Raw genomic sequence first — 18,616 nt, forward strand, 5'->3', positions numbered from 1 at the left:
TCTCTTAGATCCCTGGAGCTCTTCTTTGCAACCAACCAGGGCGTGTGGGGAACTGACCCTTTGAACAACAAATCGCCAAGGCTGTGCCGCAAGTTTTCCTCTCCTCCTCCTCTGTCCATCCCCTCTCGTACCGCTTCCCCTGTGCATTGCCGAAAGCTCTCCCTGAACTCCCCTATCAGTGTGAAAACAGGAGCCCTAGACCTGTCCACCACTCGTTCCTCTTCTGCAGCCAACTCCCCAACCTCTAGTCACAGCCCATCCATTGCCTCTCCTCCACCTGGCTCTACCAGAGCGCCCTCTGGCTTTTCCTCCCCTCCACCCACCGCCACAAGGTCTCCTAGCCTCCCCCAGGCCTCTGGGGTATCCTCACCACCCCCTGTCTCCACCAAGGCACCGCTGGATCTCAGCCGTGGTCCTAGTTCCCCAGAGCTGAGTCCAGCTGCAGGGGAGGATGCCAGTGGAGAGCCGCCTCGCATTGATGCCTTCTGTGGGAAGCTGAGGCGCAGCTTCCGCAGGGGTGGGTATCTGCAATACAAAGACATATGAGTCACACTCTGTGAGACCCCTATATCAACACATTTGTAAGCACATGCCTGAGAGTCAACTAGTATAAAATAATACATTAAAAACAAGTATGTTTAAAAATTTGTATCATCTGTTTCAGAAGTAGTCTTACATTTTTCTCCTCTAATGAACTTTTTCTCCTCTAATCATTCATTTATTCCTGATAAGGCTTGCCCACCTAAACAGACTCAGTGAAAGACATAAATGGGTCACCATTACCCAACACAGGAATAATCGTGCTCTTACATCACCATCTGGCCACAGCTGACAGCCTGCTCACTATAAAAACAGCACTGAAGCATTAGATCAGAAACTCTCTAACAAACAACAAGGAAGAGAATGACAATAAGGAGATAAAGAGAGCTTTCTACTTTGCTATTGACCCTCTCCAAAGTCCAATAGCAGTCAGAAGAGCAGCTTGTAATCCACAAGTTCAATCATTCACATGAACACTCTGTCTGGTGTTCATTTGAAGGTTGCTTTCTTTTTTGAATACATAGCTTAGTTATCTGTGGAGCCTTTTAGATTAAAAATAATAACAATTATAATTTTCTAACTGTTGGTACGATTTCTTTAAACTGTCACAAAAGATATGTAGAGCTGTACAATTAATGCAGACATGTTTTTTTTTCCTACCATCAAAGTGTTTTCCATGTAGACTTTTCTTGGGTGGGTGGGTGGAAGGGGGGGGGGGGTGTATATTAATGGTTTAGCATTTTAGGGTTGTCTGAGACCATGATCAATTTACTAGTAGACAGTCCTCACACTTTTATTTTGTAAACCTTCACTTTTATTTTTACAGCAAACCAGTAAGCCACTGGCCTTGTTATATCTAGTTTTTCCCTACCAGCAGGCAGGTTGCTTTTTTTTTGTCACAGCCAGGCGGAAGCTGACTGTGTGTTGAGGGAATAATGGACCCAAATGCAGACAAAACGGAATGTGGAACGTCACTTGAATTAACAAAAGGCAAGCCGTTTATTGAGGCTAATAAAAAGGTGCAAACGAAGGGGCAAGCTAAACTGATGCAAAACTAAACTTAGTAGAAACACATGGAGCTGATTAGAATAATGACACCACAGGGGAAGTGAAACTAAACAGAATGAACATGGGACACCACAACTCTTCAAACTAAAACAGGAACATAACCCGTTATATTCCTGTTTTATGACATGACATGACATGACATGACATGAGCTTGACAACATAGGACACGCAGACATGAAACGCATGACAGGCTAAGACGCGGACTTAACATGGTGCACAGACAAGGAACATGAACACTGTAAAAACATACAGAGGGAAAAAGGGGCTGGAGATGACACAGGGACATAAGCACAAACAGAACAAGATGACTGGGGGGGAAACAAATGACAGAAGGAATGGGTCACAAGGGGAAAACGTGTAAACAAGAGGAGGAGATGGGAGACAAAGACTGAAACACATGAACGGTTAGGGAGACTTAAACACAGGGGGTGAAGATACAAGGGGAACCTAATAAACAAAGAACTAACATGGCAACCTAAGCAAAATAGAATGAGCTTTAGCTAACTAAATGAGACTAAAACATAAACAACGAATATCAAAATACAAGGAAACTCAAAACACTGGGTCACACAGCAATTTTTTTTGGTGGTCTTTGATGTCACTTAACTGCCTCTACAGTCTCTTGACCCATGTTCCAGTGTCTTGGATTATAGGTGGCCATGACTGTCCTTGTTCTGCTCTGGGGTTTCACTGCAAACTGGAGGACCATTCTATCCTGAACCTGCAGCAGGCAGAGAACAGGTTTATATGCTGCCTTGAAAAGATTACTAACACTGCAGAGCAGAACAAGGGGGGAAGAGGGGGGGGGGGGGGTGGTCTTAGGGACTAGGAAACGTTTTGTATCAGAGACAACACAAACTTCAGTACTGTCATGACTAGGTTCAAGCTGTTAATCCCCTCATTATCCCTGTTAATCAGAATATCATTTTTGGTTTTTCTTACATTGTTTTCCCCAGTCTTAGGAGTCAGGCAGCAAAGAAAGAAATCATTCTGATGCACATCATAAAGTACACACATTTCTTTTTCAAAAAAGTTTCTCCTAAATGTATGTTTAGAGTACAGTTAGGGCCTTTGAAATCTGTCATCATAGATAAATGGCCTGCATTTGTATAGTGCTTTTCTAGTCCCTAAGGACCCCAAAGCGCTTCACACTACATTCAGTCATTCACCCATTCACACACACATTCACACACTGGCGATGGCAAGCTACATTGTAGCCACAGCTGCCCTGGGGCGCACTGACAGAGGCGAGGCTGCCGGACACTGGCGCCACCGGGCCCTCTGACCACCACCAGTAGGCAAACATGGGGTTAGTATCTTGCCCAAGGATATTTGGCATGCAGCTAGGAGGCAGCCTGGGATCGAACCACCGACTTTCTGATTAGTGGCTGACCTGCTCTGCCACCTGAGCTACAGCCACCCGATCTCAAAGGGTTAAGAGACTAGGTTACCAGTGTAACAGTAATTGGGGTTGTGTTTGGTCCATGTCACTTGGGATTGCTTGGCGGCTCAGTTAACTTGTTAATCTTAGATAGGAGATGGCTTATTTTCAGCATGTGCTCGATAGTCCCTAATAATATTTTAAGTTACTTTTGTTCTCTGTGTGTTTTACACTCCCACGTGATTGTTTTCTACCCTCAGTACTGTATACTCATTAAAAAATGCTCCAATACTTGTTTCAGATGTTACATGCAGTATATTCCTTAACAGCTGTCCTGGAGTCAGTATCCCTGGACAAATTCATTCCTGAGTCACCAGCTACCAGTGAGCCAGGTGACACATCCCCCTGCCGCTCACCTTCAACACCGAGGCATCTCCGTTACCGTCAATCGGGAGGTACCAAATACACACACACACACACACACACACACACACACACACACACACACACACAATTTTCTAAATCTCTAGAGGCATGGAAAACAATGAGTACACTAAACATGGTTTTATTTTTTCATGGTGCAGCATAGAAAATATATTTGTTGAAACTGATTCATTTCATTATTTCATGAAAAATATTAGCTTATCTTAAATTTTATGGCAGCAAGATGTTTCAAAAATGTTGGGATCTGAGTATGGCAGCATGGCAGCTGAGGCAGACCCTTTTTAATGGTCAAGGTGGCTGACAATAGAGGTGTAACCCCTACCAGTTACACTTCTATTGTAATTTTATAGCTATAGTAATTTTTTTCCTGATTTGAGGTTTGATTGCTCATTACACTGGTTGCTGGTGTATGCTGGTACTGTGTGTGAAGAGCTGTGGAAACCCCACAGGTACCTTCACAACACCACTTATATTTGTTTAATAATTTTATTTTTGGTGACTTTCTTTTTTGTCCCCATGCCAAACAACTTTCACATGAGATGACTATGTAAACAGATTTGTCCTCATAATATGATGATTACCAATAACACAAACATATTTACACATTATTTATAACAGACTGTGTAAAGCGAGCAGGCTCTCTTTTTCTTGCTGTTTTTTAATGTTTTTGACTCCTTGCAGTTACATCAGGGGAGACCTCTCGCTGCTCTATGTCACCAGCTTCAGCTTTTGCAATCGCCACTGCTGCTGCTGGACATAGCAGCTCCCAGGGTGAGCATGTCAACTCATCAAGATCCAAAGATGCACACCAGAGGAAGGGAACTGTTGCTTTGGTGTCATTTAAATTAATATTAAGAGGTTGCTAGATGTAATGATGGGCTCAAATCATCTGCTGCAAAAATGTTAGTGCTTAGAAATTCACAGCTTCTACTCTTGTACTCAAGAATGTTATACAGAAGGTAAAAAAAAAACTTTGATTCAGAGGATATTGAAATTGTTGACCCTATTTATTTGTCTCGGGACTCCATCAGGATTTTAAAAACAGTAGCTAAAAGCCTATATTTACAAACTTTTATTAGTTAAAATGTATGTGCAGTCGCCTTGTTGTGATGATGTATTTGATTGTAAAAGTCTCAAAGTTCTAATACTCTTCCATTTTTAATAGTACTATGCCTTTGTTTGTTTTTTGACATTTATATACTGTTACACTGGTGAATGCTCATATTCCATTCCCAGGGTTCCAAATTATGAGATAAATATGATTGTAAAGAAACTCTGTGAGCCCAAAGCTCAGGAAACAAACTCAGGCATTTTGAGGGAGTTTTTTTTCCTACTCTGGCTCTTTATGATGTCACGGAAAGTAGAAACACTATCCTGCCAAAAATATTCACTGGTCTGACTTCACACCCTCATGAACTTCAGTGATATCCCATTCTGAATCCATAGGATTTCATATGATGTCGACCCATGTTTTGCAGCTATAGTAGCCTCAGCAATTTTGGGATGGCTTCCCACAAGGTTAAAGAGAGTGTTTATGGGGATTTTTGACGATTTTTCCAGAAGTGCATTTGTGAAGTCAGACACTGATATGGCTACCTAGTTTTCAAAACCTAATTTTTTGGAGGCAGAAAATCGAAATAAACTGTTTCCTTTAGACCAAGGGTCTCAAACTCATGGCCCACATCACCTCTGCTCATGGCCCGTACATTGACATGAAGAAAAATAATGCAATTTAGCCCGTTACTTTTTGTTAGGGAGGATTTGTTTGTTGTTTGTTGAAATATTTGTGGGTGTTTTCTTGTTTGTTTGTTTGCTTTTTGTACTACTTGAGCAATAAAGATGACAGTGTCAGCAGTGGCCCACAGCTCATTTAAGTTTGAGACCCCTGCTTTAGAAAGTTGAGGAGCTTCACCAAGGCCCAGTATAAGACAAATATGCATCAATAAATGAATCATGCAAAGCTACTCTATTAGAGTCCAAGAAAAAATATATATAACTGGAAATGTTGTTGTTGTTTTAGTGGCTTATTATTAATTTCTTTTTTTCTTTTTTTGTTGTCCCGTTTGGATCTTTAGCCATCAGAATTGTTGTCTTAAGGCCAAGAAAGATGCCAAGCGGATTTATTTTACCAAGTGGATCATCATGGCCTTGCCATATTGGTCCATTTTATTGACCTTTATTATAATTATGTATTTATTTTATTTTATTTTCGGTTGCTACAAACGGGACAGAAATGACAGGGAGATAGGACAGGGAGAAAGAATGAAAGAAAGAGAGGGAGAGAAAGAAAACCAAAGGGGAGAAGAGACAGTGAGAAAGGGGGGAAGAAAGAAAGAAAAACAAACAAAACACCTGGATCACCTGTATGGAGAAAAAAAAACAGAAGCGAAAACAAACAAAAAAGAGCAACATAATAAATACAGCACCATCACAATAAACTAGCTAGCAGTAGATAACAGTTTAATACTAAATATTAAACGCTATTGTGCAGCACGCAAGATAGACAGCGCACAATGTGCTTTGAGGCAGCAGCCAAGAAAGGTGTAGTCCACGTCTGTGAACACCCGTGGGTACACCTGTGTGCACACCTGTGTGGATCAGCATGCTTGTATTCCAAAGGTTTCTCCATGTAACGATCTGCTAGGGAGTGTGGGGAGCCATAGCCCCGTCCCCCAGGGCATGAAGCAGGTATGGAGGAGATCCAGGCCCCAGACATCCAGAGGCCCCAGAGTACGAGGACCCGAGGAGGACCACCAAAGGGGGGGAACCGTGCCACCCTCCTGGGAAGAGCTGAGTAGAGCCCCAAACGAGAGGTCACCCAGCAGCTACGGAGCAGAGGCCAGAGGGGGTTGCAGTGGCGTGCCCGCGGGCTCTGCCGGCAGCCAGCTGTGCCAGAGAGGACCAAGCTTCCGGCCCAGAGGCCCGAGGGCACCCCACCCCCCGGAAAGGGTCCAGCCGGGCCACAGGCGCCAGGCCCCGCCAGTCGGCCACCAGGAGTGAGCCGGTACATACATGAGCGCCCAGCCCCAGTCAACAAGAACCACCAACACACCAACGTCTGAGGGCATCAGCCACCGGCAGGGAGTGTGGTGAGGGGAGATAGGCCTCCATACTTTGGAGGGCCTGAGATGTACCCATAGAGGTTGAGTCTAAGACCCAACCTGACATATAGACACAGACGAACAGGTGCACGCGGACACAAACGTGCATTGCCACCCCCATATACACAACCAAATACTCGGCACTCACCCAACGTGTAGACAGACACAAATAGACACTGCACAGACAGTCACACTCCCCAAACATACTCTATATCCCAGGTCCAGGTACCCCCGCCCTCAGAGGTGCAAGCTGCACCTAGACCCAGGAGATGTAACCCTTCTCTCTGGGGTGGAGGCAAGCGGACCACCTCCTTATCTGCAGTAGCAGGGAGGCCCCACATCCCAGACCCCAGTCTGAGGCCAGCACCTCCTCCCAGCCCCCCAGCCCTGACGGCTAACAGAACCGGGGTGAGTGAAGACCCCAAACCTCCCTCCGCCCGCTCATATGTAGTGCTGCTGTGTGCTGTTCTAAAGTGCATTTAAAACACAGGAGAGCATGGTACTAGCTTCCTATCAGAGAGCAGCACGGCTCCTCCCGAAAACCCTCAGTGTCTATATGCATTTAAAATTGAGGGTAGGGCACCAGCGCCAGAGGTGGGTTGGAGTACACCGACCATCCTCTGGATGCTATAAAACGTGCCCACCCCTAAGGCCCTATATGTATGTGTTATGTGAGAGTGTGAGTAATGTGGATGTCTAGGTTGCAGAATAAAATTGAGGCACAGGCGGACAGAAGGGGACAGAGGGGGAGTACCTCCCCTGCACCCTGGTGACATACCTGCACCCCAAGCCCTGCGTGTGTGTGTGGGTGTGGTAGAGCGGGAAGAGGGAGGCAGCTGAGGATGGGGAGGGAAGAAAGGGAGGGGCAAGCGGCCTACTGGGGCCAGCTCCCCTGCTGACCCCAGTAGGCACCCCCACACTCTGGAACCCACCAGGGCAAGGGGGCCCAGGCCCATCCGGACCGGGGCCTGCAGCAGCAGCACCGCCCAGCCCCACAGAGTCCGGGGCAGCCCACCCGACTCCACCCCAGAGAAAACTGCACCCACCCCATCATCCAATCATCTCCCAAACTACACAAGACAATAGACACCCAGGTTGAGTTCATTCTCTACCTCTCCTATATATCTCCCCCACCTGCAGAGTGAGCTCCTGTAGAGAGGAGACCACCTGCAAAGATATAACAGCCTCCCCACCAGTTAGAGAGCCCCGTAGTTGGGCCGATGCACCAGAGGTCCCCTGCACTGGGGCTGAACCCCCTGCACCCACCCGCCCACAGCTCCGGCAACACAACAGCCAGGACCCAAGCCCCCAAGGCCCAGCCAGAGCCCCAGACCAGGGGCGGAGCACCCCCAGACCCCCAAGCCTCCCCGCCCATCCCGGACCCACCCAGGGGCAGCCAGGCTACCAGGCCAGTAACCAACGTCCGCCAGCACAGACGCAGCCACAAGGAAAGCACCATCTAAGAGCCACCAGAGCCCCTAACTAGGTCATGGCCACATCCCCCGGGTTAGGCCCTCCAGGGAAAACGTCCCTAGGGAATCCCCAGACGCCCTAAGGCTTATTATTAATTTCTTACAAGTGGCACCAGTATTAACCTTTGCACCTTGTAAACTTTAGCAACACTTTATGATTTATTGTCTTCTCCATTTTTTGTAAATAATTCTGCTGTTTTGGTGCGGATATAGCTCATTTAGTTGAATGGACCACTTATATGTTATAAGGCTACCTACTGGACAGGTGCAGGTTCAACTCTGCCCTGGGAAATTTACTGCATGTCATTCCCTCTGCTTTATTGTCAGTAAAAGCTAAGAGCCAAAAATAAATATGTATTAAAAAAAATACACACACCACACACACACACACACACACACACACACACACACACATATACATATACACATTTATGAGTAGGTTGAGTAGTGCTAGTAACTTAACATTAAAATGAAAGCCAAACCCTGAAAGGACCATGAAAATTCTCTTGATACCAAAATAATAAATGTTGCCTGACATAACATCTTTAATGGCCATGATCTCTGTTTTGTCCTTCTAGGTTTTAACAATTCTGAGAAAGCCTGTGACAAAGAATTCATCATCCGCAGAGCTGCTACTAACAGAGTTCTCAATGTGCTGCGCCACTGGGTTTCTAAGCATTCCCAGGTAAGTCTTCCAGTTAAGTTATAAATTCACCTATTTAAGGACTCTGGTGATTTTCTGTTTCAGTATAAATAGTTGTTCCTGTGTAATGTCACTGTAGCTGTATAGTTGAGAACTCTGGGTAGTAGAGACAGGAGTCCCCAGACAGCAGTCTTCTTGTCTTGCGTATATATTTAATATTTATACAAAAATATTTATACATGGGTAGTCTTTGATGGTGTCATTAGAACAAGCAAAAGCTAAATAACAAAAACTTGCATGTAAGTGACTAATGAAAACCTTTTTGTTTTTAATTAAGAGTAATGTGGTATTTTAAAATGTGTTTTCATTAGCTGGAAACATAGTTGCAAAACTCCTTGCATGCTTCACACTAGTTGAGAACATATGGTCCAACACACATTAAAGTTAAGCTAATTGCCAAACTAATTTTTAGGGAAAGGCGTTATGGACCTTTGATCTTCTGGAGATAGCTCTTTATCAGGAGCAGTGTATGTTTTGGGTCGTTAGCAATTTGGTAGATTAAGCAACAACTCAGACCCAGTTTTCCTGCTGACTGCTGGAAGTTTTCATTCAAAATCTTTGCATATCCTTCTGTCTTCATGATTTCTTCCACACTGACAAGATTCCCATTTCCAGATGCACTGAAGCATCCCTACAGCATAATACTAGTGTGTTTCACTATGGGAGTGAAACCTCTCTCTTCTTTCTATAAACATGGCAGCATCTGTATAGGCAAAAAACGCAATAATTTCTTCTCATCTCACCTAAGAATGCACTTCCAGTATGCAAAATCGGTCTCCAGGTTGTCCTTCGCGTACTGGCTTGAAGCTGTGTCTTCTGCAGACGTCTGCACCCTTATAGTTCACTCTCGTCCAGGGCTCTAGTGATTGTCTTCTTTGAAACTACAGTTGCTGAAGTTTATTTATATATATATATACACACACACCCAGCACGCCCCTGCGGGCGGTTTATCCTTCAAGCTCGGGTCCTCTACCAGAGGCCTGGGAGCTTGAGGGTCCTGCGCAGTATCTTAGCTGTTCCCAGGACTGCGCTCTTCTGGACAGAGATCTCCGATGTTTTTCCCGGGATCTGCTGGAGCCACTCGCCTAGCTTGGGAGTCACCGCACCTAGTGCTCCGATTACCACGGGGACCACCGTTACCTTCACCCTCCACATCCTCTCGAGCTCTTCTCTGAGCCCTTGGTATTTCTCCAGCTTCTCGTATATATATATATATATATATATATATTCTATAACATATAACAGCAAGCCCTAGTGCATGGTGCAATAAACCACTTTAGCTTCATTTGTGAGGGGTGAAAGTGGTATTAGTCAGTTTCGTCCATTCTATTAAAGCTTCTTTGGAGGAAGAGACCTGCTGAATAAAGACGTTTTATTGCCACTGCAGAGAGAAGTGACACGGTAGATCTGTTGCCATTGAATCATCAAGCATTTTGGACCCATCACGACAGAAAGATTTTACTACATTAACAGAATGAAGAGCTGGACTTTAGGTGTTCTCTATAAAGCTAAGGTAGTAGAAATTGGTAGCAATTATACTGAAGATAAATGTTGCCTTCATGGCTCTTGTCATCTCCATGAAGAAGTTTTTAAAACACTGTTGTCTGTGGGAGGAGGAACTTCATGCTGAGCATCTAACCAAGAATAATACTGTGCTGCTGCCTTGTGTGTATATAGCTGACAATAAAAAAGTCAGCCATGTAAGTAAATGTGACCTAAGTAATGACTCATTTGCTCTAGAAAGTTTATAAGAAACCTAGAGCTGGCTAACTGGACCATTGCTCAGCCCACCTGAAAGAGTTTGTTGTTGTGTTTGTTTTGATTGTTTCTTTTCTCCCGTCACTTTTTTCCCTCATGGAGGTACTTTTTGCTCTTCATGTCTTGTCTCCCACCCAGGAAGCATGGAAAAAGGTCAGCATCTTCCCCAGGGTAGCGAAAAGATTATAATTTTCATTTTACATTATATAAGATGCTATTTTTGCAACTGAATATTTAGCTTGGAAAGTAAACTTCTGTTGGTTGGTCCTAGGTTAAGTGTTATGTGGCCATGACCTTTAATTTTTTTTAAATATCATCCTACAAAAGTCAGTTCAGTTTGTGGCTTTTTACACGCTACTACTGCTGGTCTTATAGTTTTGATGTAATTTTCTAGACAGTTTTATTAATTTTTTATGATGCTTTGCCACATCTAACTTATTATAACAACATTGTAAACAGTGTAAAACTGCTACTTCTTCCTAAAAACATGGTCTTAATTGTTAACACTTATCTGCAAATTGCAGCTCTAACAGATAAAAAGGAGCCTAAAAAGTGACAAGTACTTTTGGGATTGTTTTGTTGTTGCATTTCCAGGACATCAGCAGTCACTATCATTTTCAAAGCGGGTGAAATTGATTCACATTGACCTATGCTTCATAACTGGAAAGATTATTACCCCTGAAGTTGGCTTTGTGTTATACTGTAATGATCAAGTGTTGTCATTTATTTATTTATTTATTTATTTATTTTTGAGAAATGTACTTTAGAGCCTCATGCTAACCATCCAGTAAGGTCTAAGGAATCTTCCAAGAATGGTGAGACAGAGAATTAATGGATCATAATTTCATTGCTCTAGAGGAAGTTAGGCCTGCAGTCTATGTTATCATGGCAATGTACCCCAATGGGATGTAAAAGATGCTGGGAAATTTAAAAACAAATGAACACAGAAAAATTAAAAACCATTGGTAAAGTTTTCAAAAGTGCATGTTAGAGTTATAATGTGTCTAATTAGTAGGTATATCTGATATCCCTGTGTTGGTGTTGTTCCTGTGTCGTCATTATAGGAGCAAGGTAGTTGTATTCACCTGTTTACCATACCTGGCATTGACAACTATAAAGAGGTGAGCACGGGTCAGATCAAAGTACCAACAGCTGACTTGGACCTGTTATTTCTCTGGTGGCCCTGTGGCTCTCCCATGCAGATGTTAAGATGCTGACTCAGTCAGAACCCAACATTTTAGCCTTAAATCTGATCCATGTTCACTCTACCTTAATGTTCATCAACACCAGGTCAGTTAGAATGCAGAATGGCAGTACAGATTTGCAGGCACCTCATTTCCAAACTGTGTAAGTTTTGTTTTGGAGAAATGCACAGAGGATAACAGGCAGCAATTCAGACTAGAGGTTGTAGTCACTCTTCTATGTGGTTTTTATGTAGATGATTGTCTTGTCACTATTGGTTCTGAAGAGGAGGCAGCTTCAAGCATTTGGTCCTCTCTGTGCTTAAGGAGGCTTTAAGTTTACCAACAAGCAACAGATTAGTAACAGACGAGTTATGCTTGCTACCATACCTCAGCAGGAGAGATCAAAGGTTAAGGACTTGGATTTGGACAGTGAAAACTTGCCAGTAGAGAGAGCATTGAGTGTTTAAATAACATTTAAGAGCAAACCTCTCACAAGGAGAAGGATATTATCCACTGTAAGTCCTCTCTATGACCCATTTAAGTTTTCGGGACCTGTTATGTTGTGTTATGGTATCTACTAACATCTGGGCTGGGATGACATGTTGCCACCCACTCTTGCACAAGCATGGACAATCTAGATGGATGACAGCTTGTACATTATAATACTGAGAGGCCCTTTAAATCTTATAACTTTGGAGATGTTGCTTCTGCTTCTGCTCAGTGTAATTCCACTGAAACAAACTAGCATTCCTCACATGCCCTTGGACATGTACAGCTCATTTAGCTGCGAGTAGAATGGACAAGGTGTTTAGAAAGGAGTCAAGGCAGTGATGTAAATTAATATTTGGACAAACTTTTGGATTTCATCATTTAATTTTCTTTCTAGATTGATCCGGGGGAGGGTTGCATGGTTAATTAGGTTCATTTGGAGCTTAGGAAGGAGACAGCTAAAAACAGCTTTGAATCTAGCCTAGGTCAGCTTGCCTGGCTTGAGGCAAGGCTTCAGAGTTAGTTGCTATTTGCTAATTCAGAAGAAGAAATATTCAGATGAGATCAGTGGTTTGCAGAAAGGTGAAATATGAAGAAGAGCAGTCACCTCAGTAGGCTTATTTTCAAGCTTATGGATGGCATTTTGAGAGTTGGGTTAGGCTTAGTAGAGCGCTATACCAGAGGAGGCAAGGCATCAGGTTTTATTGGCTTGGGATCTTCACACTTCTGACCTTGTGCTTCAACATGTACATCCAAAAACATGGCAGAGTGGACATTATCACATGCTTTCTCAGTTTCAGCAAAGCTTTTTGTTTCCAGGTGCAACTACTGCTACAATATAAGGAGGATTTTAGCTAAATATAGACTTCAAGCAGCAATGGAACGTCAGCTGATGATCTTTCCAGATGAATCTCCATTTACTCAGATTAGAGAGGATTGCTTTGGGCCTTCTTAGGTTAAGTGTGAAAGGCGTCTTACAGCGAGAGCTGTGCGACTGGAGGTGCTGTCATCTTTGAACACAGACGCCTTTATTAATGGTCTTGGGGCAATTTATTTCAAGACATGAGAATTTGAGGTATGATAGGATAATGTCAGTAATGAATGAGAACTGGAGTAACTGGAGGATGGAATCGGGCACAAATACATCAAATTTTTGCTAAGGTAAAGGTGTAGATAGGTTTTCAGTCCCCCCACTGGTTCACATCATAGTGAACTGCTAATAGGGTTTGTTCTGTCTCGAAAATACAAAATCTGGATGTGTCTGTCTCGCAGACCTGCATCTCTTCACCTGCTTCCTGCTCTCACTATAGATCACAATGTCATCTGCAAACATCATATTCCACAAAGACTATGTCCTTGCATTTTTCAGCCTTTCAGATTCCACCTTCTGTGTAAGATGTAGTCCAGCTGTGTTCACTTTCCTCCATTCTTATGCTTCACCCCATGTTCCTCCCTATCTTAAAGCACATGCTCACTAAAGTCATTTCCATCTCCTTGGCAAATTCTGGTTACTATTTGTTCCCCTGTATTTCTCTTCTTAACACCATACCTATCCAACACCTCTCATCACCTCTGTTCCCTTCACGTACAACCTCACCCTTTCCCCTTCCCACTGTCATATATGAGTGCAAGCTTAATTAGATGTTAAATACACAATAAACCACTGAAATGAATCTTTCTGTGAGTGCCCACTACTCTAATCTTAACTTCAAGTCTAAGCTTCCCTATAAATATATATGCATGTGTTGTTTCAATCAGGACTTTGAAATGAACAGTGAGCTGAAGGTGGGGGTGATCAGTCTACTAGAAGAGGTGTTGCGAGATCCAGATCTGCTGCCGCAAGAGAGGAAAGCTACAACAAACATATTAAGGTACAAAGGGATTGCTGTAAATATCATTGTGTACTTCTTTTTATCTACACACTGTCCTAGAATTTTTTTTCTGCAATAGGCAAGGTGAAGCCATAGACTGTGCATGCAAAATAGACTTAGTTAACATGTTGTCACCCATTAGTTTGCAGGCGGAAACTTCAGTGTAAGTGTTTAAGACCCTACCTTGCTTTTTCTGTAGTAAAAGTTTCCATATTTGGAAAAGAAGCTGGAGTGCTAAGATAGCACATTCTAGTGGGTTTGGTTATAGCTGTTATTGATAAACTGTAAGGGGGCAATGTGCAGACAAAGTGCAATTAGTAAATATCTGTAATTAGTAAAAGACTTATCCAAGACAAGAATTTCAATCGTCAAAACTGAAGCACAAATTTCTTGTGATGGTCTATCCAGAACAGCTGCCTGTGTCTGTGCACCTGTCAGTCCAATCAGTTTAAGTCATACAAGTGTAAATCTAGGATGAGTGAGTTAAACAGGGTTTTGAGTGCCGTTAACCTAGGCATTTTAACACTAGAATTTATGCAGACAAAGTCACATTTATAGCAGATTGCCTCTAGGGTGAAGTAGGTAAACAGCAGATTACATATAAAAAGAACTGATACTGCTAATTCAGCTCCCTGTGTTGTTAGCCTCATGACCCTGCTTTTGCAGGTCCCTTTCAATAAAATAAACTTTATCTGAAAGATAGGCATAGCTACTGTGCTGTCACCCATTAGTTAGTGAAGACCCTTGTTGTTGTCACGTAACTATGGATGAATTACTTTTTCAAAAATTCATGCAAATTTTAGATCATGATTTTGAATGTTTAGTTGAGTTATTTTCATTGCAACACAAAGTGTTGTAGAGGTTTACATAATGTTCATGAGATCAGCTTTCATATGACTGGCACTGCATGTATGTAATGCTATGTCATTTTTGGTTTTCAGTGCACTTTCTCAAGAAGAACAAGATGATGCTCAGCTCGGGATGGAAGGCATATTACAAATGGTCAGTACTGTCATTTAGCAGAACGAGTTTCATAAAAGATTTTCCTGACAAGTTTATAACTTGTTTGTCGAAATCCTTTATCTCATGAATGACACAGAAGAGCTGCCCGCTTCTACACTTCATTGTGGTAAGAATAATGTCAGTAATGTCATGTCCTTGCCTTGTGAAAAATAGCCGCTGTGGTTACTCTGTATTGAGGAGAATTATGTTACCTCCCTCCTCAAATATCCACAGGTCGTTTCCTTATATGTGGACTTAATTTGTGTTTGTGTGGTACTGTAGTCCCCTGAAGAGCTTTGCAGTTTAGTACTGTTTTTTACACATGCAGTTTGTTTGTCTGTGTTTTCAAGGCGGAGAGTCCTAAATCAGAGTGTTTTGAGTCACTCTCAGCCCTAGAACTAGCAGAACAGATCACCTTGCTGGATCATATTGTGTTCAGGAGTATTCCTTATGAGTAAGTATGTTATACAAGACATTCAAGCTCTCCTTGCATCACCCTGGAGTTATTTAATATGATCATCTCTTTAAAATGTCTTTGTACAGCGCATTTGCCTATATTGAGTCTAGTTGGGTATCTCAACGTGCCTTAAGAATACAGCTGCCCAGTTTATAGTAAGTTAGCAAGTTAACAAATTATACAGTAATTTAACTAGGATTTATTGGCCTGCTAAAACACCTTAAATTAGATGTGTAGAGGACTATAAGCCTGGATCCCAGCAGAATAGCTGATATCATTGGCAGCCTACATCTAGTTGATGTAGGCTGTTTGATTTTATGGTCTACCTGAACTAACAATATCCTTGATTAATATGATTAGCATAAAACAAAATTACACTTAAAGAAATATAGTATTTGACTCAAAGATAACTTCCCATAGGGGGCTAAAGATTTGGAGGAGTAAAGCTCAGAGATTGTAGGGAACAGATTATGACATGTGGACATACAGTATGTGTAACCTATGATTTTGGATATTTTCTGTCCTGCAGGGAGTTCCTAGGTCAGGGCTTTATGAAGCTGGATAAAACGGAAAGGACTCCATACATCATGAAGACCACCCAGCACTTTAATGATGTAAGACGGTGACTTTTTATCCTGAGCAGTGATGTAGTGGTGGGGCTTATAGGGAGTTTTATAAAAAGTCTGTGGTACAACAGTTGTCTCTCTTGTTCAGTCAGGGGCAAAAGCCAGACAGTTTCTTAAAAAGTGGCCAGTCACCACTACTTAGAGTCCAGTACACATGACATCCCTCTGTAAGCTAGAGGGAGACAGAACTGAAAAAGAGGATTTAACAGACTTAATAATACAAAAGCATTCAGTAATCAAAAAGTGGAAATGGAAAAATACAAGTAAGAGCAGTGCCTTTAATTAAAATATATTTCTACATTTTAAATACTGGATTCTCAATGCTGAAGAATCAAAGGACGAGCTGCATTTAATAGCTGTCTTTCCTAAAATTTCAGTCTATAAAGAAGAAAGCTTTCACAATCAAACTAAATATATATGATTATCCACATTAGATTGGTGGTGTATTCTTTTGCCCACTAATATCAGTGACATAATTTGGCATATCACTGAAGGCAGACAGATTATTGGACACATCTCTCATCTCTCTATACCTTGCTTCACAGATGAGCAACCTGGTAGCGTCTCAGATAATGACCCATACTGATGTGGCCTCCAGAGCCAGCTCCATTGAGAAGTGGCTGGCAGTGGCTGACATCTGTCGCTGCCTCAATAACTACAACGGAGTACTGGAGATCATTGCTGCACTCGAAGGCAGTGCCATCTACAGGCTTAAAAAGACCTGGGCAAAAGTCTGCAAACAGGTTGATTCTCCTTTCAGAGAGCTGCTGAAAATAATACCACATCTGTGTACTGAAAAAATTACTCTTTTTTTCATTATTTTCAGACAAAGGGACTGAGGGACAGACTTCAGAAGATTGTGTCATCAGAGGGACGGTTCAAGAACCTCAGAGAGACACTGAAAAAGTAAATATAGCCAGTGAGCAGAGGAAAATGTCTCAAATCAGTTCATAAACACTGTACATTTCTGCTTTGTCTGCACAGCTGTAATCCTCCATGTGTCCCTTACCTGGGCATGTACCTCACTGACCTGGCCTGCATTGAGGAGGGGACACCCAACTTTACAGAGGAAGGCCTTGTTAACTTCTCTAAGATGAGGATGGTAAGGATTACACTTTCCTAAAACTGGAATTTGGCACAAAACTCACAATTCACTGTGCCTTAATGGTCTATATAGCAGAAAAAACTTTAAAAACATAAAATTTGAATCTGGATGTCAGTTATTGAGCTGCTTAAATCCGTTTGAGGCACATATGCCATACTCTATTGAATACTGACTAACGGTCATCTAGGACTTGATTATGATGATCTATTTAGACATTGAACATCTATGCACACAGCCCCTGTTTTTGTCCATCTTTGTGATATGATACTACAATACCTAAAGTCACGGTTTCCAGAATTTTGTCTTAAATAATTTAATACTTGCACTGAATATCTACCTTTACTACTGCTGGAGGCCTAAACAATACTATTGAACTGGCTCTCCAAAAGGCCTGTACTCTGTGCATCTTTTTTAATGAGCTTGTTTCAGATATTTCCTTCGAAATACAAGCATGTAGCAGGGAGTAATTTCAGGTTATTGGTTAGAGACTAACAAGTCTCTTACCAGGACAGCGAGTGAACCCCCCACCCCCCTCACACACACACACACACACACACACACACACACACACACACACACACACACACACACACACACACACACACTCTCTAGAAAAAAACATCATGTCTGAAGCATTCCAGTAACTTTGTCCTTGGTATCTCAGATTTCTCATATCATCCGGGAGATCCGTCAGTTCCAGCAAACACCGTACAGGATAGAGCACCAACCAAAGGTGTGTCTAATTAGATATTTGTAACGTGTAATTATTGTTAATGATTTTTTTTAAGCAGATTTATATGAGCTGTTTACATAATTAAAAAAATATACTGAAGCCAGTTTAGCAGGAAAATGTGTTTAATAACAAACAATCAATATCAGAGTAAGTGTATAATTTTTCACTGCTTAACCTTCAAAAAATCCAAAATCTTTAAATTTAACTTATCTCATTCCATTCCAGGTGACTCAGTTCCTGCTGGATAAAAGCCTAGTGATTGATGAAGATACCCTTTATGAACTCTCACTCAAGATTGAACCCCGACTACCACCTGGCTAACTGCATCTTCTAAACAGACATATAGTTGATATATATACAATTTCTAGCTCAGAGCAACACATTCATTCATTCATTACACAGCAGGGGTTGTTACATAGAATGCCATCAATCACTGCGCTTGGGAAACTCAGGAGAAAATGTGCCTTACTGAAGTGTATATTTAGTGAGCAGACTATAAAACAGTGGTACAGTTCTGTTACCTATTCAAAGTTGTCCTTACAACATATCAGTTTTCTGTAACACAAATCAAATGAACACAAACTAGTTGCACTAGTTTACACAGTAAGTTTGGGGTTGTTGGGGTTGTTGGGGACCCTGTAGCAAGTAATCAAGTAATTGCATAATTGAGTAACTGAGAAAG

At 42.2% G+C, this 18,616-nt stretch overlaps 1 protein-coding gene across 3 annotated transcripts in view; it reads left to right on the forward strand.

Annotated features, from left to right (window-relative positions):
- The window catches only part of rasgrf2a (Ras protein-specific guanine nucleotide-releasing factor 2a), a 48,155-nt gene extending 29,900 nt beyond the window's left edge, over window positions 1-18,255 (forward strand). The window contains exons 16-30 of one of the 3 annotated variants that reach the window (XM_085358549.1): window positions 9-517; window positions 3,319-3,444; window positions 4,115-4,204; window positions 8,585-8,691; window positions 10,606-10,620; window positions 13,899-14,011; window positions 14,953-15,013; window positions 15,111-15,140; window positions 15,364-15,467; window positions 16,000-16,084; window positions 16,642-16,839; window positions 16,923-17,002; window positions 17,081-17,198; window positions 17,866-17,934; window positions 18,160-18,255. In XM_085358549.1, the coding sequence (XP_085214675.1) occupies window positions 9-517; window positions 3,319-3,444; window positions 4,115-4,204; window positions 8,585-8,691; window positions 10,606-10,620; window positions 13,899-14,011; window positions 14,953-15,013; window positions 15,111-15,140; window positions 15,364-15,467; window positions 16,000-16,084; window positions 16,642-16,839; window positions 16,923-17,002; window positions 17,081-17,198; window positions 17,866-17,934; window positions 18,160-18,255 (1,801 nt within the window). Of the gene's footprint in view, window positions 1-8; window positions 518-3,318; window positions 3,445-4,114; window positions 4,205-8,584; window positions 8,692-10,605; window positions 10,621-13,898; window positions 14,012-14,952; window positions 15,023-15,110; window positions 15,141-15,363; window positions 15,468-15,999; window positions 16,085-16,641; window positions 16,840-16,922; window positions 17,003-17,080; window positions 17,199-17,865; window positions 17,935-18,159 lie in introns of all 3 variants that reach the window. The other 2 variants (XM_085358546.1, XM_085358548.1) reach the window with 2 other exon arrangements.
- The last annotated feature ends 361 nt before the right edge of the window (window positions 18,256-18,616 follow it).

Source organism: Diplotaxodon limnothrissa, linkage group LG7, assembly GCF_057381915.1.
Source record: "Diplotaxodon limnothrissa isolate DT_005_m linkage group LG7, D_limnothrissa_male_GT1.1, whole genome shotgun sequence".
NCBI lineage: Eukaryota > Metazoa > Chordata > Actinopteri > Cichliformes > Cichlidae > Diplotaxodon > Diplotaxodon limnothrissa.